General features: G+C 38.9%; 1 protein-coding gene across 4 annotated transcripts in view; it reads left to right on the top strand.

Annotated features, from left to right (window-relative positions):
- Positions 1–16,777, top strand: part of PAWR (pro-apoptotic WT1 regulator) — a 126,830-nt gene extending 110,053 nt beyond the window's left edge. For 3 of the 4 annotated variants that reach the window (XM_089307490.1, XM_089307489.1, XM_008256842.5), the window contains exons 5-7: positions 5,183–5,330; positions 6,403–6,507; positions 10,140–16,777. In XM_089307490.1, coding sequence (XP_089163616.1) covers positions 5,183–5,330; positions 6,403–6,507; positions 10,140–10,226 — 340 coding nt within the window. In that variant the 3' untranslated portion in view covers positions 10,227–16,777. Of the gene's footprint in view, positions 1–5,182; positions 5,331–6,402; positions 6,508–10,139 lie in introns of those variants that run through there. The other variant, XR_016216195.1, reaches the window with a different exon arrangement.
- Positions 16,778–24,385: the final 7,608 nt, after the last annotated feature.

Below are 24,385 nucleotides of genomic sequence, written 5' to 3'. Positions count from 1 at the left end.
GATTTCACGTGTATTCATTAATGCTTTCTGACTTTCTTACATAGTCTCACTTCATGTTGCCAACATTAGAAACCTACATACAGGGACTGATCTTGTGGTGTGGTGGGTTAAACTGCCTCCTGTGATGCCAGTGCCGCATATGGGCACCTGTTCAAATCCTGGCTGCTCCGCTTCCAATCCAGCTCCCTGCTAATGCATCTGGGAAAGTAGTTGAGAATGGCCCAAATTCTTAGGTTCCTGCCACCCACCTGGGAGACTTGGATAAAGCCCCTGCCTCCTGGCTTCAGCCTGGCCTAGCCCTGACTGTTAATGGCCATTTGGGGAGTGATGACCCTGCAAATACAAGATCTCTCTCTCTGTGTGTGTCTTTGTCTCCCTTCCTTTCTCTGTAACTCTGCCTTTCAAATAAATAAACAAATATTTTTTAAAACCACACACACAAATGACAAGACAAAATGTCTTAGCTTGGAAATATTGGATAACTCTGAAGCAGAGGAGGTAGGTTGTAAACCAGTTTCCACAACACTAGCTTGATGTATTTAGGAACAGGACAGTGGTGAAGAAAACCAATTCTCAGACAAATAAGGGTAGCAGAAGAGTTTTGTAACAGTTGAGTAAACACATTGATTTTGCTAACATGACAGTGATGCAAAGAAAGAATTTATTTTTCAGCTTCATTGCTGACAAACATAAATTTCCCTAAAGTATATGGAACTTTAAAGGGTTACAATATCTGTAAATGTGGCTTGGAGTTTTGTTTTGCTTTTCTTGCAATATATTCTGATTGTACAGGAATAGTGACAAGGAAAATATGCTAGAGGTTGTGCCAGGATGTAAATCAGTGTGTTTTGCCTTATGAGGAAGTCTTACTATGCCAGATGAACTAAGCAGTGTGCTTGCTATGTCAGCTGAATTAACAATAGCTCACTCAAAGTGTGAATTTGAGATTTCTAAAACATTAAATGATTGGGAGTTGATCTTAACAGTTGAGCTGATCAGCTGTCATCATATGCTGATGTAAACCTTGTTTCTTAGGGAAATTATTAGTCTAGAGTATTTGAACTTTGGGGTGGACTCTCATACTCTTTTTGCAAGATGAGAAATCATTTTGGCCCCCAGATTTTTGAATATGTGAATTAGACTTCTTTGCTTGAAAACTCCTTCACTCATTCACTCACTCCCTTCCTTTCTTCCTCTTCCCTCCCTCCCTTTTTCCTTCTTCCTTTTCTCTCTCTCCCTTCCTCCCTCCCTTCCCTTCCCTTCTTCCCTTCCATTCCCTATTTATTTTAGCCTTCCTGTAAGGAAGAAATGTCAGATTTTTTTCAATGGCAGATAAATCAAACAGCAAATATGACGGTTAGAAATTTGGGGAGAAGTTTTTATAACTTGTTATGGTGGATCTATAATATAGAAACAATTACTAGTAAAGTTGTGTTTTTTTTTTTTTTTTTTTTTTTTTTTTTTTTTTTTTTTTTTGCCCCGGAGTGATAAGGCTTTACTGGGGACAGGGCATCCGTCAGAACGGAAGGCACAGAGAGAGAGCGCCCAGTAGCTCGGACTGGGAGAGAGCGAGGTTACATGGTTGAATGGGGAAGGCCAGGTGGGCTGAGCACCAGTAAAGTTGGTTGTAATCTAAGTTGAAAAAGTTAGCATAGAGATGGTCCTCTATATATAAAGTCATGCTAAAAATGATCCATAATGAAGAAGGAGATGGGACAGGGAATGGGAGGCAGGAAGGGAGCAGGGTTAGGGGCATGAAGGAAAGAACCACTGTATTCCTAAAGTTGAATCTATGTAAAAATGCATTCATTAATAGAAGGGGAGAGGGAGCGGGAAAGGGGAGGGTTTTGGGTGGGAAGGAAGTTATGGGGAGGGGGAAGCCATTGTAATCCAAAAGCTGTACTCTGGAAATTTATATTCATTAAATAAAAGTTAAAAAAATGCATTCATTAAATAAATATATGTATATATGTATATAAAGAAAAAGAAAAATTATAGTCAGATACTTAAAAATTTTGATAAGACATTTTGAATTGTGTTTTCCATGAAAAGAGAATCCATGGGTAGGAAATTCATGTATCAGGAATCAACTTTTATAAAAATTTAGGTTTAACTATATATTTTTTTCTTTTTCTGGTTAAACCAGTGAGGCACTAAAGGCAAATTTTGAAAAGCAAATTTTTTGCATTTCAGAGAAAAATTTTTATCCTAAGCTTGCTGAAATTGCTTTAAAAATCTCTCGGGTTGGGACCAGTGCTGTGGCATAGCTGGTAAAACCGCCATCTGCAATGCTGGCATCCCACATGGGCGCCTGTTTGAGACCCGGCTTCTCCACTTCCAATCCAGCTCCTCTACTATGGCCTGGGAGAGCAGAGGAAGATGGCCCAAGTCCTTGGGCCTCTGTCCCTGCATGGGGAGACCTGGAAGAAGCTCCTGGCTCCAGATCGACCCATCTCCAGCAGTTGTAGCCATTTGGGGACTGAATCAACAGATGGAAGATCTCTCTCTCTCTCTCTCTCTCTCTCTCTCTCTCCCTGCCTCTGTCTCTTTGTAACTCCATCTTTCAAATAAATATATATATTTTTTTATCTTTTATTTAATGAATATAAATTTCCAAAGTACGACTCATGGGTTACAATGGCTTCCCCCCCCATACCGTCCCCTCGCACCCACAACCCTCCCCTTTCCCACTCCCTCTCCCCTTCCATTCACATCAAGATTCATTTTCGATTATCTTAATATACAGAAGATCAGCTTAGTATACCTTAAGTAAGGATTTCAACAGTTTGCTCCCACACAGAAACATAAAGTGAAAAATAATAGATGATTTTTTTTAAATGATGATGAAATCAGATCAGACCTATTGTCATGTTTAATCCCAGTGAGAGTCAAGTTGGGAATTGATAATTTCTTTTTTTTTTTTTTCAAATAAATATATTTAAAAAAAAATTTTTTTTGTATCCTGTTTGTCAACATACATGAGTGAGAGTAGTTTTTTGAGTGCTTTTTTATTTTGTTTGTTTGTTTTTCTACAACAGTAGAGCCAAGCTGTAAGCAATAATTGATTCTGGAAATGTCAATTTCTTTCTGAGGGCTATTAAAACAAAACATAGATGTAGTTCAGATGTACATTATCCCTTGTGAGTAGGCTTGCTATCAGTCCAGCCTGGATTACATAAATTAACAAATGTGGTAGCCTGCATCCAAGATAACCCCCACTATGCCCTACCTCCTGATATTGATAGTTGTATAATCCCCCCCATGGTGCCAGGACTGATATCTGCAACCAATAGAGTGAGGCTCCTTGATAGTATGTCACTTCTGAAATTAGGTTGTAACAGATACTGCAGCTCCTGTCTTGTTTGCTTTGATGCTTTCTCTCTGGAAGCCAGCTGCCAGATGGTGAACAGCCCAGTGGAGAGGCTGGGAGCAGGTGAGGCCCTTCCCCTTCGCATGACCAGCTCTGACCAGCATCTTAGACTTGAAACCCAAGCACCCAACTGAGCTCCTTCTAAGATCCTGAAAAACAGACTCTTTAAGATAACAAATTTGTGTCGTCCTAAAAGCCACTAATTTCTGGAGTAGTTTTTATGTAGTAATAGATATATATAGTAATCAACAAGCACACTCGTTACATTAAAATTTTTACATAATTATGTGTTTGCTATTCTTTCAGAAAGGGTGAGGACCATCCGGCCCGTGGGCCAAGTAAGGCCTATAGAATCATTTGGTCTGGCCATGCCTAGGCAACCACAGATAGAACTCAAAATTCAATAAATTTATAGCAAGCTAATTTTTCGCTTGACAATTTTGTATGACCTGCAAATGATATAAATACCCAAATGATTCCCTGCCTTGAGAGTGTGTGAATTTGAAAAATTACTTTTTTGCCTGTAACTTTTGTCTAAATTATGTTTATAAAGTGGCAAAACTTATTAAATTGGTAAGTTTTCTATATTGATTACCTACGTGCATACTTTCAAAGAAAAACATACAGCTTTGTGTAATTCTCCCCTTTCTTCTTTCTTTTTTTTTTTTTTAAATATTTATTTTGTTTATTTGAAAGATAGAGTTAGAGAGGTAGAGCCAGAGAGAGAAAAAGGTTTCCATCTGCTGGTTCACTCCCCAAACGAATGCCAACGGCCAGAGCTGAGCTGATCCGAAGCCGGGAGCTTCTTTGGGTCTCCCACATGGGTGCAAAGGGGCAAAGATTTGGGCCGTCTTCTGCTGCTTTCCCAGGCCATAGCAGAGAGCTGGATTGCAAGAGGAGCAGCCAGGACTCCCATATGGGATGCAGGCACCGCAGGCCTGGGCTTTAACCCACTGTGCCGGCCCCTTCTTCCCTTTTTTCTATTTTAATTACATTTATCTGTAATTTTATGGGTCTGTATCTAATAAAACATTTGGATGACCTTTTAAACTTTTTAACTTATTTAACCAGCTGTTCATTTTTGTTTCATTTCACAAAAATACTGGCCTATGAAAGATTGAAGTTGGTTGAAGAGGAAAAGGAGAGTTGTTCTTCACCACAGCTAGTCTAGGAGATCTACTCTGTCATAGTCTTCATAGTACTTTCCACTGACCTTGTCAGAATGTTTGTCTCACTTGGTTATGATTGTTCGTGTTCCCTGTTAAATTGAGAGCTCTGTGAAGAGCTGAGTCCATTTCCGTGTTTGCTGTTAACATCTTGGATACCCAAAACATTGGTCTGGTACTTAGCAGCTACTTTGTAGGTGCTGGTTGAAAGAATTAACATTTCTTTTACTTTTTTTTTAAATCCTCCCTTGAGAGAGAGAGAGGTCTTCCATCCACTGGTTCAGTCCCCAAATGGCTGCAGTGGCTGGAACTGAGCCGATCTGAAGCCAGGAGTTTCTTCCAGGTCTCCCATACAGGTTCAGGGGCCCAAAAACTTGGGCCATCTTCTGCTGTTTTCCCAGGGCATAGTAGAGAGTTGGATCAGAAGTGGAGCTGCCAGGACTCAAACCATATAGGATGCTGGCATTGCAGGTGGCGACTTTACCCACTGAGCCACAGCGCCAGCCCCTCTATTACCTTTTTTTAAAATTGTGTTGGAACAATGATTAATTTCTGAAGTTATTAATTCCAATAAGTTGGCTATTCTTGGCATTTCTCTTACTCGGTACCAGAGATTTTTGTGAAATTTGTGTTTTTCTCTCCATAGTACAGCTGCTGCCTCTGAAGAAGATGGATCAAGTCGATATCCACGAACAGATAGGAGTGGGTTCAGTAGATATAACAGGGATGGAAATGCTTCAGGTAATCTGCTATCTAGTAGTGCATTGGAAAAGAAAATTGAAGAACTTGAAAAGGTATGAATTATAAATTATTTAACATCTATAAAATTATGTATTATGTACTTAACTGTGTTGCTTGAACAGATTGTCATTTGTAGACCTGCCACTGGTTCTGAGTTGCACTGTTGTTTGAGACATTTTTGTGTAAGAATAAATCAGAATTATTTTTAAGAATAGTTCAAATGAATATTGGCATATATTTGTGAACCTTAGACCTTTAGTTTTAAGAGTTTTCTATTTTATAACATTGTTATTTTTTAGGTCACATCTAAGCCTTAGTACTAGTTTCTTCTTGGAACCATTAATTCATTGTTTTAAATTTAAAATTTTAGAGAACACATAGCCTAATGGTTTTCAAGGAAGTTCCTTGGGAAGGCTTCAGGTCTGGAAAGAGTTTGGGTTGAGTTGCTGGTAGCTTGTAGCAGCTGATTGGTGGAGATTGCTGGGTGCTTTCTCTGAGACTTTGTAGGACAGAAGCCAAGGTCTGGCCAAGGCCTTTTAAGTTCTGCCTCCCTTTTATACCCAACATGTCTGGCTGAGTCCAAGGTCCTGGATTCTAAATAAGATTTATTTGAATAAGGTGTTTCATTGTTTTTATAAAAAAAGTTTTAAAATCAGCGATCTCTTTCAGTTCCTTCATTGTATCAATCATCAGTTAATTGGCAAAACCAGAAATAAAACTGAGGGCCTTTGTTTTTGTGTTTAGTTTTCTAGTGGGGCATCTCTTTTTCTTACACTTTATATTTTTATTTACAGTTTTTGAGTTTCCTCTAACAAGGAATTATTCATTTTTAAAAGGCAGTTTATAAGTAATGGTGGTGATCAGCTAAAGAAGGTTAGTCACTGTGAGTCTGTAACTGCTTGCTGAAGACTTGTACATATAAACATGGGTTTAATCAGGACCATAACTTACTGTTCCAATATGCCCCTCATGACCCAATCTTTCTTCCCTTGAAAGTGTCTTAAGAAATTCTTTGGAAATTTTCATATATCTAAGATACTTTACCAAATTTGGCAGGTGTATGCCGTTTAAGATTATAAACAACCAATTCCTTCTCAATTAATGCTTTGTAATCATATCTACCAGGAAATACTAAGAGAAAGGCAAGAAAACCTAAGGCTTGTGAGACTGATGCAAGATAAAGAAGAAATGATTGGAAAACTCAAGGAAGAAATTGATATGTTAAATAGAGTAAGTATTTCACATATTTCAACTTCAGGGTTTGCAATTTTTGGCAATTGGCTAAAAATACATAAATATGAACAAATTATTTAATTTTATTATTCTGTTCTTTTGATAATAAGATTATGAGAACCCCTCATTTTGTTCTATAAAGCTAATATCCTCTGGGCAGTTATCAGTTTTGCTCACTCAGTTTTATTCTTTGGGGTTGAAATGGTGAATGGATTTATTCTGTTTTGCTGGTCTGGAAGTGACAGGGAGGTTGGTAACCACCATTTGTATAAGGGCACTGCAGTCCACACTGTTGCCTGAATAAGGAACTAAAACTGGCCCTTTGTTACCATAAAAAATTTCAAGTATCTTTGCCATTTTTCTACCTGTATGCATCCCAAGTTTTAGCCTTACCTCACACTTTATATTATTATTCTTTGTAGTTCTATCTTTAGCCCCAGAATTGATTTACTGATAATAAATAAAGTTCTAAGTAAGGCATCAACCACAGGTTATACATGATGACACAGAGACTCAGAGTTTAACTTGCTCACAGTCATATAAAGGTGCTTCAAGAAGTTTGTGAACAATTGGGCCGTGTTGTGGTGTAACTGATTAAGCTGATGCTTGGGGATGCTCACTCTTGAGATGGAGTCCCACTTGTGCTTCTGATCCAACTTCACGCTGTTGCACCTGGGGAGGTAGCAGGTGAGGGCGCAAGTACTTGGGCCCCTGCCACCCTTGTGGTAGACCCTCATGAAGTTCCTAGCTCCTGGCTTCAATCTGGCAGCCAAGTCCCAGCTGTTGTGGGTATTTGGAGTGAACCAGCTTAAGGAAGCTCTCCCTCTCTGTTACACTGCTTTTCAAATAAACAAATAAAACTTTAAAAAGTTTGTGGAAAGCGGAATAAAAAATACTTGGGGCAGGCATTTTGAATGCTTACATCTCATATCAGAGTACCCAGGTTTGAGTCGGCTCCATCTCCTGATTCCACCTTCTTTGGAGGCAGCAGATCATGGCTTAAGTACCTGGGTCCCTGCCACCCACATTCTGAGACCAGAATTTGAGTTCCAGAGTTCTTTTTTTTTTTTTTTAAGATTTATTTATTTATTTGAAAGGCAGAGTTTCAGAGAGGCAGAGGCTGAGAGAGAAAAAGAGTGAGAGAGATCTTCCATCCACTGGCCACAGTGGCCGGAGCTACACCAATCCGAAGCTAGGAACCAGGAGCTTCCTCCGGGTCTCCCGTGTGGATGCAGGGCCCAAACCCTTGGGCCATCTTCTACTGCCTTCCCAAGCCATAGCACAGAGTTAGGTTGGAAGTGGAATTGCTGGGACTCAAACCAGTGCCCATTTGGGAAGGCAGCACTGCAGGTGATGGCTTTACCTGCTTTGCCACAATGCCGGTCCCTGAGTTCCTTAGTTCTGACTTTTCAACCAGCCCCAGATGTTTGGGGGTGAACCAGCAGATAGGAGTTTTGTCTCTCTCATCTCTGTTTCCTTGCATCTCCAATAAACTAAACCAGTATAAAAATAAGAGTTTTTAAAAAGATAAGTATATTTTGTGCAAAAATATATATTATGAAAAGGCTCTGCATAAATTTCAGAAATTTACTTTTGCTCCCAAATAAGCTTATCTTTTGATTCCAGTTTGCCATGAAATTTTTGAAATACCTTATTTGTATAATAAGTGTTGATGCAATATTTGCACTGAGGTATTTGATAGTCCTACTCTTTTGTTAGACTACTTTCATCCTGATTTCTAACACAGGTTTCCTCTGTTGGTGCTAAAATTTTGTTTAAGAAATTATGCAAATATATATTTTTTAAGATTTATTGACAAGGGAAGAGAGAGATTGAAACTTTACCATCCACTGTTTCATTGCCTAAATGGCCTGAACAGTTGGGGGTGGGCCAGGACTAAGCCAGGACCTGGAATTCCTTCAGGGTCTCTCAGGTGAACAGCAGGGATCCAAGTACTTGGGCCATCTTCTGGTGCTCTGTCATTTAATCCAAAATCCTAGATAGATCTCAGTTGTGATAATTTTAATAATCTCATATTTTTAGTTTCAACAGATTTGTTCCCCAGCATCAGTTTGTGAATAAATGCAAACTTGATGTTTTAGTTGTTTTTTGTTTTTTGTTTTGTTCTTTTGACAGGCAGAGTGGATAGTGAGAGAGACAGAGAGAAAGGTCTTCCTTTTTTCCGTTGGTTCACCCCCCCACAATGGCCGCTCTGGCGGCACGCTGCCAATCCAAAGCCAGGATCCAGGTGCCTCCCCTTGGTCTCCCATGCGGGTGCAGGGCCCAAGCACTTGGGCCATCCTCCACTGCACTCCCGGGCCACAGCAGAGAGCTGGCCTGGAAGAGGGGCAACCCGGACAGAATTTGGCACCCCGACCGGGACTAGAACCGGGGTGCCAGTGCCGCAGGCGGAGGATTAGCCTAGTGAGCCGCAGCACCGGCCTATGTTTTAGTTTTAAAATCATTTACCAGTTGTCCAAAGTTAGTATACTAAATTTATCAGAATATGTCTTTCAAATTGATTGTGTCAAAATATTATAAACTGCAAAGAGAAATCTGTAAATATCTGGTTTTCTAACAGTTGTTCAATAGTCTGCTTTGAAATAAGTTTCTATTTTAGTATTAACTTAGTATTATCTAAGTGGTTATATTTTGGAGGTGAGGAAAAATTTATTTATTTATTTAAAAGCCAGTGTTACAGAGAGAGAAAGATCTTCCATCCTCTGGTTCACTCCCCAGTTGGCCACAATTGCTGGGCCTAGACAAGGTCAAAGCCAGGAGCCCAGAGCTGCTTCTGGGTCTACCATGTAGGTGCAGGGGGCCAAGGACTTGGGCCATCATCTGCTGCTTTTCCCATTATCAGGGAGCTGGGTCAGAAGTGGAGCAGCCAGGACTGGAACCCATGTCCTTATGGAATGCCAGCTCTGCAGGCTGCCACTTTTAACTGCTGAGCCACAGTACCAGCCCCTGGCTCATACACTTTTAAAGATGAGAAGTAAATACTTAGTTTAATGGCTTAAGTTATTTATGATTTTTAAAAATCAGAAGCTCAGGGGCCGGCACTGTGGTGCAGTGGGCTAAGCCACCGTCTGCAGTGCCAGCATCCCATATAGGGACCGATTCCATTTCAAGTCCCAGCTACTCCACTTCCATTCCAGCTCTCTGACAATTTGCCTGGGAAAGCAACAGAAGGTGGCCCAAGTCCTTGGGCCCCTGCACCCACTTGGGAGACCCAGAAGAAGCCGTCACAACCATTTGAGGAGTGAACCAGGAGATGAGAGATATCTCTATCTTCCCTCCTGCCATGATTCTGACTTTTAAATAGGTAAATAAATAAACATTTTGATAAGAGAGAGAGGTCATCACAGTTTAAAAATCGTGACTTCTGACGTCCCTTGAAAAACTGAACCATCTGGCAAGAACTGACCTGCTAAGTATGATAATCATGAAGTTCTGATAATGGATGCTCACTATGGGTTTAAAGTTGCTTTTAGAACTTGCTCACATTTCAACATTGATAGTATGAATTATCTATAAATACGTATTTTTAGTGGGTTTTTTTTTACATCTCCTTTAGTATATCCTAACGCCTATTTTTCAAGTATTATTTTCCTTTTTCCCCACTTAAGGAACTGGATGACGTAGAAGATGAAAATCAACAACTAAAGCAGGAAAATAAAACTCTTTTGAAAGTTGTTGGGCAGTTGACAAGGTAGAAGATCCAAGGCTCAATGTGGAAAAAATATTTTAAAACTACTGATTGAATGTTAATGATCAATGCTAGGACTATACTCCTATGCTGCAATACCTTAAAATAACTAAGTATGTATATTTATTTCTAAAAAATGGATGGATGTTTATTTTCAAAATATTTCTTTTCTTTATTAGTTTCAGAATAGTTTCAACTTTTATTTCATAAGTAGCGTCTTTCAGTTATTAAAATGATAGATAATGCCTCCTTTGGTTTTACGTGGTATTCAAATAATAACATGGCTTAAAGTCACAACCATTTGAGTTTGTTTTATCTATGATAGTACATTTTTCTCCCTAAAAGATATATGCATAGTCTTTGTTTACATGAATTCAAATACTTTTGGGGAGTTACCTTCACATGCCTTATTACTAATGTGTGCAGCCTTTTACTTGTTGATGACTTAGTTAACAAGGTATTTAGTCTACTGTTTGTTCTTTCCACTTTAAGTGATCTATAGTAAGAGGGTTAGACTATTTTGTATAATGTAGTCTTATAAAAGGAAAGCTGTTATAAAATAAAAGTCAGTTTATAGCATGTTCTAGTTGGCTAAATGTAAATTTAAGAAAATACTTGAATTTTGCTATATATAGTAAGTAAAAATTTACTGTTTTGTGTTTGAATATTGAAAAAAATTTTAAATCATTTTAGCTTCTGAAATATTACAATTGTGATTCTAGTGTAAAGTGTCTTATGTAGGTACTACTTTTTTTTTTAATTATTCCAAGGTTTATTAGTGAACATGGCATATTTAAAAAGTTGTTTATTCTTCAGGCCTTGAAAATGTATACAACTCCAATGTGTAAAAACATCCATATTATTATATTCATTAAACTCAAAAAAATCTTTATCCATACTTTAAATGTTTATACATATGTTAACAAAACCACATATAAGCAGACATAATACTAAAATACTTTGCCTAATTTCTAAGTTGGAGTACAACACTTTGATGCAGGTTTTCTCATGAGGATATTCCCCTTCCCACATACAAAACTGAAGCAATTATTTTTAAAGAAATATACAGACTTGCTCTTATTAAATATTAATAGTGTTTAGAGTTGTTTCATAATTATATTTTCACATTAAGAACCTCCTCCTCTACCTTAAAATACATTAACACTGAAAGATAGGAGCCTCTCAGTTGAATCTTTTTTTTTTTGATAGGCAGTTAGAGAGAGACAGAGAAAAAGGTCTTCCTTTTCCATTGGTTCACCCCCCAAATGGCCGCTATGGCCGGCGCGCTGCGCCAATCTGATGCCAGGAGCCAGGTGCTTCCTTCTGGTCTCCCATGCGGTTGCAGAGCCCAAGCACTTGGGCCATCCTCCACAGCCTTTCTGGGCCACAGCAGAGAGCTGGACTGGAAGAGGAGCAACCAGGACAGAACCGGCACCCTAACCAGGACTAGAACCCGGTGTGCCGGCACCGCAGGTGGAGGATTAGCCAAGTGAGCTGCAGCACCGGTCATCTCAGTTGAATCTTAAACAGCAATACCGGTAACTTTTTAGTCAATTGATGTATCAAAGTGGCTTGAATATAGTAAAATCCATCTTTGGTACCCTACTAAGTTTTCCCTTCACTTGCCAAGCCCTTCTGTTTAATCGCTGTTAGGAAAACAGGGAAGGTGAGACAATTGAGAACAAACGTGAAGGAAATTAGAAGTATCACATGTTGAATTCTAAGTCTACCTTTACCTCTTAAATTGGTTTGCCTCCTCCCCACTTCAGAAGTTCCAGGCTTGGCTGAATATCAGAATCACATGAAAACTTAAAAAGAACTCCCTAGCTACAGCTCCTGGATAGGTTTAGATTGAGACCCTGTATGCCATAATTTTTCAAACTCAGCATCTGATGTTTCTGATCACAACGTAGTTTTAGAAACAGCTGCTGTTGTGTCTTTACTCCTATATTTTCCAGTGCAGATCCTGAAATCAAAATAGTTTTAGCTACTAGCACTTTCTTCATTTTAGTTTATTTAATATCATATGTCTATATTATACTAGGGATCTTCAAAAAGTTCATGAAAATGTGTATTATGAAAATAATGTGCACGAATTTCCCTAAATTTTATGGAAAATGCATATTATAAAAATAGTATATATGGATTCAAAATTCTTCGCACCAAAATAAATTTACCTTTTTTTAAAAAGATTTATTTTAGGGCTGGCACCATGGCTCACTTGGTTAATCCTCCGCCTGCGGTGCCAGCATCCCATATGGGTGTCGAGTTCTAGACCCAGTTGCTCCTCTTCCAGTCCAGCTCTCTGCTTTGGCCCAGGAAGGCAGTGGAGGATGGCCCAAGTGCTTGGGCCCCTGCACCTGCATGGGAGACCAGAAGGAAGCACATGGCTCCTGGCTTCAGATCAGCATAGCTCCGGCCATGGTGGCCATTTTGGGGGTGAAGCAACAGAAGGAAGACCTTTATCTCTGTCTCTCTCTCACTGTCTAACTCCATCTGTCAAATAAAAAGAAAAAAGATTTATTTTACTTATTTGAAAGGCAGAGTTAGAGGGAGAGAGAGAGCTCTTCTATTCACTGGTTACTCTCCGAGTGGCTTCAGTGGCCTTTGCTGGGCCAGGCCAAAGCCAGGAGCCAGGAACCTCATCCAGATCTCCCACGTGGGTGCAGAGACCAAAACACTTGGGAAAGCAGCAGCGGATGGCCCCAGGCCAGCAGGGAGCTGGATCAGAAGTGGAACAGCCGGGATTCCAACCAGTGCCTCTATGGGATGCCAGCCTTGCAGGTGGTGGCTTAACCTCTCACACCACAATGCCGGCCCCTAAACTTGCCTTTTAATTCCATTTTTACATGAACTTTTTCAAGTACCCTTGTATACTCTGCTCACAAAAAGTTCAGAGTACCAACTTTGGTATTGTTGCAGAATTACTGCAAAGAGTGCTTCCTTCTTGGAGACTTTTACGCAGCATGGGAACAGTGACTTCTGCCCATATGTCAGAGTGGTCACCACCTTGGTTGCAAGGTACTCATCTCCTTTTAGTTACCCTTAGGTACGTCTTTTTGTTGCCTAGTTCCTCACACTTTTTCAAATGTTCATCTGAAAAAGAGAGCATTCTTTCCCCATCTGCTGTTTCACTCCCCCAATTCTGCAAGGAGCAAGGGGTAGCGGGAACTCAAAATCCAGATCTACCATGTGGGTAGCAGGGCTCCAGTTACTTGAGTCATCACTGCTGCCTTCCCAGTGTTTGCATCAGCAGGAAGCTGGAATGGGAGCCAGAGCAGGTATGCAACCGAGGGACTCCAGAGCAGTACATGGGCATCCTACCCACTGCCATCTGAACTGCTAGGCCAAACACCTGCCCTCTCACTTACACTCTAAGTATGAAGATGCTGTCAGTCTCCAACCTTAAAATATGTTAGTATATTAGTTTCTCAATAAAAGAAATACGTTGAGTTTTCCATTTAATTCATACTTAAGAGAACATTTATTTTTTTTTAAATTATACTAATTATTAGTGCTTTTAAAGACTGGTTTATCATTTTTCCTTTTCTTCAGTTTTTTGGGAATGTTTCCAGCCATAAGTTTTGGTTTTTTAGCTTGATGATACCAGGTGCAAATATAGGCCTGCAGCTTGGGCAAACCATCTCACCTCCTTAAAATGTGTACTTATTTCACAGATTTTTTTCCCCTTGACCATTAAAAATAAGTAGAATCTGCTACAGTTTATTTGTAAAACATAAAAAGCATTGATTTTTTTAAAGATAATTTAAGTGCATGTTTGCTACCGTAGAAAACTTGGCTATTATCGGTGAAGTACAAGTGTTCACAAAATTACTACTCCTATTTACAAATATTATTTCCCGTATCTCTTGGGAATTTGTTGTATAATAAAGCACATCCAAAATTCTAGTATGTGTATGAGATTGTTTTGAAAACAGTAACTGTATTATTTTTAAAATGAACACGACTTACCTTCCTTATTTCTGATAGGAATTAACTTGAAAATTACTGTAGCCATTTTTATTTCATCTTTCTAGAATTGTGGGTAACTTTATTGCACTACAGTACCTTAATGGAGGAAGGGAAATGCTTTTGGACATGTAATTCTAAATAATGTAAGGGATTTACTGAATAGTAGTAGATTAGCATTTTTACATTTGTTTGATTAGTTTAAAATATAAAAAACTAAGTTTTGGGGAAGTTGTCATGTAAAGTCAGGTGATCTTTTTCTTAATTTAAAAAATTTTAAATTGTAATAGAAGTAACACATTGTTGAAGTGAGAAACCTACCTCAGGTACATGTGGTTTATGCTTTCTGGATTAATCTGGAGTTTTGAAATTTGAAATTAAAATGTAAGATTTTAAGTCTACTAATAACTTTTGAAAACAGTACAAATCAGTGTATTAGAAATATCCATGTTTTCAATACCATAAGACGACAGCAAAGGCATTGGATTTGACCATTGATCTGATGTCCTGGACAGTATTTTTGAGTACAGTGAGGGCCATTTTTCTGTTTTGGAGTAGTTTTATAATTTTGAGTTTGACTAATAAGTTCAGACAGTATTGGCTCTTATTTAATAACACTTAAGTCTTATTTAATAACCCAGTATGAAGCCAAACACAACAGGTCTTCATGGAAGGAAAAATGTTAAGTGAGGAGGAACTACCATTTAGAAGTCAGAACTTTAAGTTAGTATTAAACATTCTCATATTGTATCTGAACGAGTTCTAATTTGTAACAGAGCTTGACTTCTTTTATGTTAGAAAAACAAAGAGAACTACACTGTCATACATAAAGAACATCCCATTGATGAGGACTGTAATTCATACTGAGAACAATGTGACCTTTTTGTTGTTCCATTAAATTGGAGACATAATACTAATAAATAATGAAGTGGATTGAGGGAGGGTAGGGTGGGAAGTATCGGTATGTTCTTAAAACTGTATATATGAAATACATGAAATCAGTTCCCCTTATATAAATTTTAAAAAAGGACTTGAACCATTACAGAAGAAAAACCAAGCCCACGTTATTTTTATTGTACTTAGCTAGAATATCAAAGCACATTAAATTTATGTCAGCACCCCCCAAAATACTTATATGTCAGAGAAATATAGATTTGAAGTTTGCTTAAAGTTTTATACCTGTTTGAGCAAGTATTTCTGAGTCTACTGGGTATACTAGTATAGATATTGCACAAGTTTTAAATAAATGGATAGAGACCACCTCCTCAGCTCTTGGTGTACAATCAATATAGTGTATATCGGTAGCACAGAGTACAAACTTAGCTAGCATTTGTCTGTCTAAACTAGGTAGTTCACTCAGAAGTACATTTTTATGTTACTAATCCAGCCATTACCTTTCATATGTAGTTAATAGGTAATGTTTAATTTGCTTCAATATATACTTAATGATGAAGTGAAAGAACTGACACATATTGGGAAATATCTTCTTTAGATAATTATGTATTAGGAAAAGAACTTTTATAAGGAATTTATAGCAGTTAACAAAGTGAAAGAATTCAGTGTATATCACATACACCAAACAGTTAATGGTACTCGAATATGATTTCAGGTTAGTGTTTCTGTGTACATACTGATTACTGATTTGCCATTAACGTTATTTAAAGCTACTCTAATCTACAGCTCATGTGTTGGTAGTTACTCTCGTAATAATAGAATGTTAGTGATGGTCATTTGATGGACATTGACTAAGTGCCTGTGTTTTGTTTTCCCCTCTAGATGCATAATTGGTATGTTTCTTTTTTGGTGATCTTGTTTCTTGAAGCATTGGGTTAAACTATTCAGGGATTTTATTCTTACGCTATTTTTCTCCAAATTTAAGTAGCAGGTGGCTGTTGCTGTTAGCAAAGACTGTATGAAGGCTACAGCTTACTGTTTTGTTGAAAAATCAGCTAATTCAGGTAATCAAAGTATTTGTAGGAAAACACCTGGATAATTTATTGAACATGTTAGTATTGTTTAGACAGCTTTAATCCTTCCCACTACATGGGTGTTCGTTGTGGAAAAGTCAACATAGATTCACTTTTAATATGCTTTTTATGTAAAATACAATAAAGACTCAGTAAAAAAGTAAGTTTTCATTTATTTTCCAACACTGGTTAATTGTATTTTTCCTTGCTATAATACCAGTAAATCCTTACCAGGAGTTTTACTTTTATGACTAAAGGATAATGCTAATATATTAATCTAATTAGCGGCGTGCCTCCTACTGAAACAGTATGCAGTACTTTAAAGATCTTTATTTGGTGTATTATTTTAGAATAATACAAATATAATGTTAAGATCTGAATATATTAATTGGGAGGCTCCTTGAATAAGTGAGGAAGTGTACATATGTTCAAACTGAAAATTTCTATTGTCTTTGTTGTAAAGCTACTTGAATAATTTCTTAATTCAAAATTGGTATGATTATAAACTGAATCTTACAATGTTCAAAGAATTTCAGGTCCTTCATAGTTTGATAAAGATAAGTAAGTTTCTGGGAATGTATAAATCCAGTCTTTGTTTTTTAGTAAATGGTTTACATAACCTTTGGTCTTTGTGTCATTCTTTGTACACCTGCAGAAGCTAATCAGTCTTGTTTACTTCGACGCCCCTAAATTAATCTTCTCAGTTATGTCATACATGTCTAACAAGTGAACAGGCATCCTCAGGTCAGTCTGTTTATATGTCTCAAGTCCTGAACTAGGAACATACTCCACTAGCAAGCCTATTAAAAACTTCTGCAAGGTCTCATAATCTTAATTGAAACTGGAACCCTTTATCTTGGACATCATCAAATCTCTTTTTTTTCTTCTAGATTCACTCTGTTTGTGCATGCATGCACACATTCTATCAGCAGCTGCAAACTACCACATACTTTCGTAATCTCATTCCTGCAGTTTCTCTTCTTCATCTCCACAAGAACTTACATTTTATTTCTGGCCAGCCCTTGGAAAGAATTCTGTAATGCTGACCTTCATGTTAAAGGAATAGGGCTGGTTATAATGTCCTTTACAATCCTTTCATTTATTTTATTTTAATCTAACCAGATAATGTTAAAAAAAAAAAAAAACCCTGGAAAGTAAAACTTTATTCTTAAACCTGGGCCAAATGCACAATTTCACACTCAATTTTCACAGACATTTATCACTGAAGCAAAATGCTTTTAAAGAAAGGAGAAGCCCTACTTTGTCAGATAGTTGAGTAACATGAAAAAAAAGCAATTAAGAAAAATAGGTGAACTTTTACTTTATGCATCTGAAAACAAGAGTTTTGCTGCTGTTTTATTTTTCACATTACAAGTGGGTTGCATTAATCACTGTGTCTTAATCCATATTCAGTTGCTGTCCCTGTTAAGATGCACTACTATGGGATATAAAGTGCACAATCTGTTAAAGACCTCTATCCAAAGAAATACTTGCATTCCTTTAAAATGTGCACATTTTACTGTGGTTAACCAGAAGTAGATGATGTCATCAGTGGATGTTTTAGCATTACAAGAAGCAAATTATTAAGAGCAATGAATAGAATGGGATTTAGTTTATTTTTTGTTTTTACAGTGGACAGTATATAAACAAAGATATCAAAAGTATACAAAATCCACATTTGTAGAATCTGAAAAATCACTTTTTGTAAGAATACATAAATTTGATAGTCCAAGTACTAAGGAAAAAGTAGAAAATTATTAGCCTTCCCAAGCAGACTGAAAATTTCATATGTGGATGCATCAGGACAACATTACAACCTGCAAACAAAATGCCAGCCATGTTCATATTCATTGTATTTGTTAATTAAATCAAAATATTGGTATAAATTTTAGTGGGGTGAATAAATGGACACTTTGGAAATGCTAATTGATGATCATTGGAGGCCTAACAGTATTTTGTAACACATTTTAAGATCAATACACCTCAGCTTTAGCTAAGCATAACAATTCAGTTAGGCAACAATTGGAACATAACTTTAATCCTAATTTAATGTAGGTGTAAACATTCAGTAGTTAGTAATTCAATAGCCATATGTGCTAGGCAGTGTGTTAGGTACTTTAAGCATTGTTTTATCTGTGTCATTAAAATATGAGCAACATACCTATTAACAGGGTAATTTGTCCAATGTATAAAGTTAGTCTGGTTACAAAACTTACTGGTTTTTGTGCTATGACCTACTTCAGTGACATAATCACTGTTGTATTAAATGTTTTGCCAGTGGTTCTCAAAAGTGCTACCCACACTAGTAGCATTGGCTTCATTTGGGAACTTTTTAGAAACACAAAATTCTTTGGCTGCACCTAGCATCTGAATGCAAAACTTTGAGGGTGGGAGCCAGTAATCATTTATTAGGCCCTTCAAGGTAATTTTGATGCAGGTCAAGCTTTCAAACCATTGCATTGTGTGTTTTTATTTTTAAGCAAAGATCTTGGTCTTTTGTTTTGTACATTGTGTAATAGAGTAATAGAATGTGAACTTTAAAAAAGGGGGGAAGCTAGTCTTTCTTGTTTACACTGCAAAAGATTGTATCAGGAAAAGCCTCAGTGTGCGCATTGGCAGCTTGACATAATGCCATTAGTTTAGTATTATCTCTGGAACTCGAGTGGATTCTCAAGTCCAAGAGACTGGAATGAAATCTTTGTTCTGTGTTAAGATTTATCTCAGCTATTGCCTGAAGGTTTTTGGTAACAATAATGTATTTTTGTCCAATTTTAAAACATGATTGAAACAAATAAATATATATTTCATCCAAGTTGCAGTTTTGTGTCTTTTGTTTCTATACATATCAGTCCAAGGCTGAGGGGTAGGAGGGTTTGTGTCTAAGGAGTCTGAATCTTTGAAATTTACGAGGTGAGCTCAGAAGTCAGCAGCTCTTTCTAGCTAATTGATCACTGGGGAAAAAAAGCTACAATATTGCATACCCATGAATAAACATAAAAAGCTATATGTATTGATTCTGGACCATTCATTTCTCATATAATATCTTAATGATAAGCTATTTTTGGTTTTTGTACTTTAGAAACTATAGAACAGTTTTGTATTTACAGAATTGTTGTAAATATAATACCTAAAGTTCTTACATGCCCTCACACCTAGTTCCTCCTGTTAACATTGTACATTAGTATTGTGCATTTGTCACTTAGCCAATATTTATATATTATTACTTACTAACATCCATACTTGATTCAAATTGCCTCAGTTTTTCCCTAGTATCTTTTTTCTGTTACAGTATCCAAACCAGGATACCGTATTACATTTAGTAATCATGTCTCCTTAGACTCCTCTTTTGTTTTTTTTTAAGATTTTTATTTATTTGAAGGCCAAGTTACAGAGAGGCAGAGACAGAGTTCTTCCATCCACTGCTTCACTGCCTAGATGACTGAAACAGCCGGAGCTGCCCCAATCAGGAGCCAGGAGCTTCCTCTGGGTCTCCCACATGTGTGCAGGGGCCCATGGATTTGGGCCATCTTCTACTGCTTTCCCAGGCCATAGGAAAGAACTGGATCGGAAGTGGAGCAGCCGGGACTCAAACCTGTGCCCTTTTGGGATGCTGGCATTTCAGGTCGCAGCTCTACCCACTATGTCACAGCGCTGGCCCCTAGACTCCTCAACTGTGACAGTTTCTCATGCACTTGAGAGAGCTGAGAGTAAGTCAAGTATTTTTCACTTTTTCCTATGAACAGATAGATAAGAAAAAAGCATACCAATACCTTACCAATTTTGTTTTGTCTTTCCTTTCTTGCTGGGATATTTTAAAGTTAAATTCTCATTTTGTCATTTCACTGATAAATACTCCCGTGTGTGTCTCTAATAGTAAAATCTTAGAATAACCACAATATTACACTAAACAAAATTAATCCTAATTCATATTCCATAATAGCATATGTTTAGTTTTGGGTTCTCTGAGAAGCAAGCATGCAGAAGATTTCTTGGGAGGAAAACACCTGTGAAGAAAATAGAGGTGAGGACTCAAAGAATTTGGGAGTGCTCTTACCTCGATAGAGGCCTGACTCCAGTGGAGGATGATGGGTGGGAAGTTCTTAAAACAGTGTTAGCGGCCGGCGCCGTGGCTCAATACGCTAATCCTCTGCCTTGCGGCGCTGGCACACCGGGTTCTAGTCCCGGTTGGGGCGCCAGATTCTGTCCCGGTTGCCCCTCTTCCAGGCCAGCTCTCTGCTGTGGCCAGGGAGTGCAGTAGAGGATGGCCCAAGTGCTTGGGCCCTGCACCCCATGGGAGACCAGGAGAAGCACCTGGCTCCTGCCTTCGGATCAGCGCGGGGCGCTGGCCGCAGTGGCCATTGGAGGGTGAACCAACAGCAAAAGGAAGACCTTTCTCTGTCTCTGTCCACTCTGCCTGTCAAAAAAAAAAAAAAAACACAGTGTTAGCTAAGCAACTGCAAGTCCTCCAGCCAAGTGTGCTCTCTCTCAGTAACCTCACATTTTACAGGAGTGGACTTGCCAGTGTGTTCCTGCTGTGCTCATGTGTTGGCAAGGAGCTGCCAGCAGGAAGTGTAATATTCACTGTAAACCACTGCAGACTTGGACCACAGCAACTCGAACCGGCAGTCAGTGGCCACCCCAGATTGGCCCTCTGAGAGGCCCGTTTTCATGGCTGCCACTTCATCTAATCCCTTGTGTTCAAATTTCTCCCAGGAACCTGAAAGTAAAAAGGTTTTTATTGTTTTAATCAAATACTCAATCCAGAGTCGTACGGTGCAACTGGTTAGACTGTCTCCAATCTTTTTAATCTGTCAGTTAAGTTATTTTCCAAATTGAAATTAAATCATTTACTCTTGAAATTTCCACATTCTGGATGTGACTTATAGCACCTTAACCATGTTAGTTAACATGGTTCTCCATCACCCTCTACTTTCTGTAAGTTGTTAGAGGTGGAAGCTGGGTTTGGTGTGTACTTTTCTGTAGAATCAAGGCACACAATGTCTGGTTGTCGCATATTTAATGATTAGTAGGTTCATCAGCCTTCTGTGTAACGCTGTCAACAAACATTAGGTTTGCTGCATTCATCCATGGTATTAGGTATTTGGTTTTCTTCAAGTATAAGAAAGAAGATGATGCTGATACTTGCCAATTTTATGGTCATGGCCAGAGCCCTTGCAACATGCAAAAGTAAGAAACGAGTTTTATATATTTAATGTGCTTTAATCCATGGCAGCCATTTGTTTTAATGTTCAAATTGTCCTATTTTGACCCTTGAGAGCACCTTCCATTTGGCTCCTGTGTGTATCCTGCTGGTTTCTAGTGTTGTCCTTGGGTTCTGGTCTAAGATGTTCCTGTCTCATAATGTGTATTCCATTTTCATGACCTGGAATCAAGAGCTACTTAGAGGGGCCGGCATCCCATATGGGCGCCAGTTCAAGTCCCAGCTGCTCCACTTCCAATCCAGCTCTCTGCTATGGCCTGGGAAAGCAGTAGATGTCCCAAGTCCTTGGGCTCCTGTATCTGCATGAGAGACCGGAAGAAACTCCTGGCTCTGGATCGGTGCAGCTCCAGCCATTGCAGCCAACTGGGGAGTGAACCAATGGATGGAAGACCTCTCTGCCTCTCCTTTTCTTTCTGTGTAATTCTGCTTTTCAAGTAAATAAATAAATCTTAAAAAGAAAAAAAAAAAAAGCTACTTAGAGAATTAAAGCCTTGATTACCATCAAAGTTATCAGATGAGAGGACGTTATTGAGTTCTGAACTGTAAAATCTATTAGGACACAAAACATTTTCTAACTTGTGCTTTTTCTAGACATTTTTAAACATACTTATTATTTGAAAGACCAACACAGGAAGAGACAGAAAGATCTTCCATCTACTGGTTCACTCCCCAAATGGTCTCAGTGGCTGGGGCTGGGCCAGGCCTAAGCTAGGAGCCTTGAACTCCATCTGGGTTTCCCATGAGGGTGACAGGGATCCAAGTCCTTGGGCTGTCTTCTGCTTTTCCAGGCACATTAGCAGGAAGCTGTGTTAGAAGTGAGGCAGCCAGTGTGGAACTCATGTCCATATGGGATGCAGGTGTCATAGGTGGTGCTTAACCCACTGCACCATAACATCATCCCCCACTGAAAATTTTTAGGGTCACAGAAATCTGGTTTATTTTGTTTACCATTTTCTCTGCAAATGATAGGCAGAGAGTAGATATATCTTGATTTTTCTTTGGAAAGTTAAGTCTAGTCATGCCTGTTCATAACTTAAGATAATTGTATATGAAAGTCAAGATTGTTTATTTTCTGCCATATAACTGTAAAAGTAAGTACATAACTCATTGAATTAACTGTGAAAAAGTATTATGGCTGTATACATTAAATCCATAATTTGAGAAAAAAGTGTAGGGGCTGGTGCCCTGGCGTAGCAGGTAAAGCTGCCACTTGCAGTGCTGGCATCCCATATGGGCACTGGTTCAAGTCCCAGCTGCTCCACTTCTGATCCAGCTCTCTGCTGTGGCCTGGGAAAGCAGTGGAAGATGCTCCAAGTCCTTGGGCTCCTGCACCCACGTGGGAGACCAGTGCTGTTAACCCTTCGGTGGATGTCAAGAGTGCCACATTTTCCAGTATATTCTGATAATCACTTGAAATTATTCAGTTTCTGTGCTTAATTTTGCAATGGATTCACAAATATATGTGTTCTTATAGCTCATAAAATTCTTGGGGTTGGCACTGTGGTGCAGCAGGTTAAGCTGGCATGGCATTCCATATGGACATGGGTTCGAGTCCCGGCTGCTCCACTTTCGATCCAGCTCCCTGTTAATGCTCCTGGGAAAGCAGTGGAAGATGGCTGCCCCTGCACCCACATGGGAGACCCAAATATGGCTTCTGGCTCCTGGCTCTGGCCTGGCCTAGCCCTGGCCGTTGCAGCCATTTGGGGACTGAACCAACAGATGGAAGACCTCTCTCTCCCTTCCACTCTCCCTCTCAAATATTTTTTAAAGAATTCCACAAGTTAAGTAAACCTCTTCGTGCAGTTTTCTTTCCTGTTGAGCTCTGCAGTTGAGTGGAACTAACACTCCACAAGCTGTTGATATCTAGTTACTTGAGAAACACTCCCGCTAGGGTTGAAGTCATCCCTTTCATTGCAAGGAGGGGTAACTAAGTGCCCAATACACTTCACTCTTTTGTTATGATTCTTGTCTGAAGATTTGTTTTGTGTGGGAAGAACATACTTGGGGGAATTAGATCCAGTTTGGAGGATTTACCCGATTCACATACAAACTTAGAAGCCTGTGTGATTTTTAAAAACTCTTACAATGCATTGTTAAGAACTATTGCCTGGGGCAGGCGCCATGCCTCACTTGGTTAATCCTAGCCTGTGGCACCGGTATCCCATATGGGTGCTGGTTCTAGTCCCAGTTCCTCCTCTTCCAGTCCAGCTCTCTGCTGTGGCCCAGGAAGGCAGTGTAGGATGGCCCAAGTGTTTGGGCCCCTGTACTCGCATGGGCGACCAGGAAGAAGCACCTGGCTCCTGGCTTTGGACCAGTGCAGCATGCCAGCCGTGGCAGCCATCTGGGGAGTGAACCAACGGAAGGAAGACCTTTCTCTCTGTCTCTTGCTCTCACTGTCTATAACTCTACCTGTCAAATAAAAAAAAAAAGTATTGCCTGTCCTCAGGATACTTGAGAAGGTTCTCAAATAGTTCATTTTTTAAAAAATTAATAAATATAAATTTCCAAAGTACAGTTTATGGATTATAATGGCTTCCCCCCCATAACTTCCCTCCCACCTGCACCTCTCCCATCTCTCGCTCCCTCTCCCATTCCATTCACATCAAGATTCATTTTCAATTATCTTTACATATAGAAGATCAATTTAGTATATATTAAGTAAAGATTTCATCAGTTTGCGCCCACACAGAACATAAAGTGTAAAATACTGTTTCAGTATTAGTTATAGCATTACTTCACATTGGACAACACATTAAGGACAGAGATCCTACATGAGGAGTAAGTACACAGTGACTCCTGTTGTTGACTTAACAATTTGACACTCTTGTTTATGGCATCAGTAATCTCCCTAGGCTCTAGTCATGCGTTGCCAAGGCTATGGAAGCCTTTTGAGTTTGCCGACTCTGATCTTAGTTAGACAAGGTCATAGTCAAAGTGGAAGTTCTCTCCTCCCTTCAGAGAAAGATACCTCCTTCTTTGATGGCCCTGTTCTTTCCACTGGGATCTCAC

This window comes from Oryctolagus cuniculus, chromosome 11 (assembly GCF_051225735.1).
Source record: "Oryctolagus cuniculus isolate XC-2025 breed Fujian yellow rabbit chromosome 11, ASM5122573v1, whole genome shotgun sequence".
Taxonomy (NCBI): domain Eukaryota; kingdom Metazoa; phylum Chordata; class Mammalia; order Lagomorpha; family Leporidae; genus Oryctolagus; species Oryctolagus cuniculus.
This window is presented reverse-complemented; position numbering and strand designations above follow the sequence as displayed.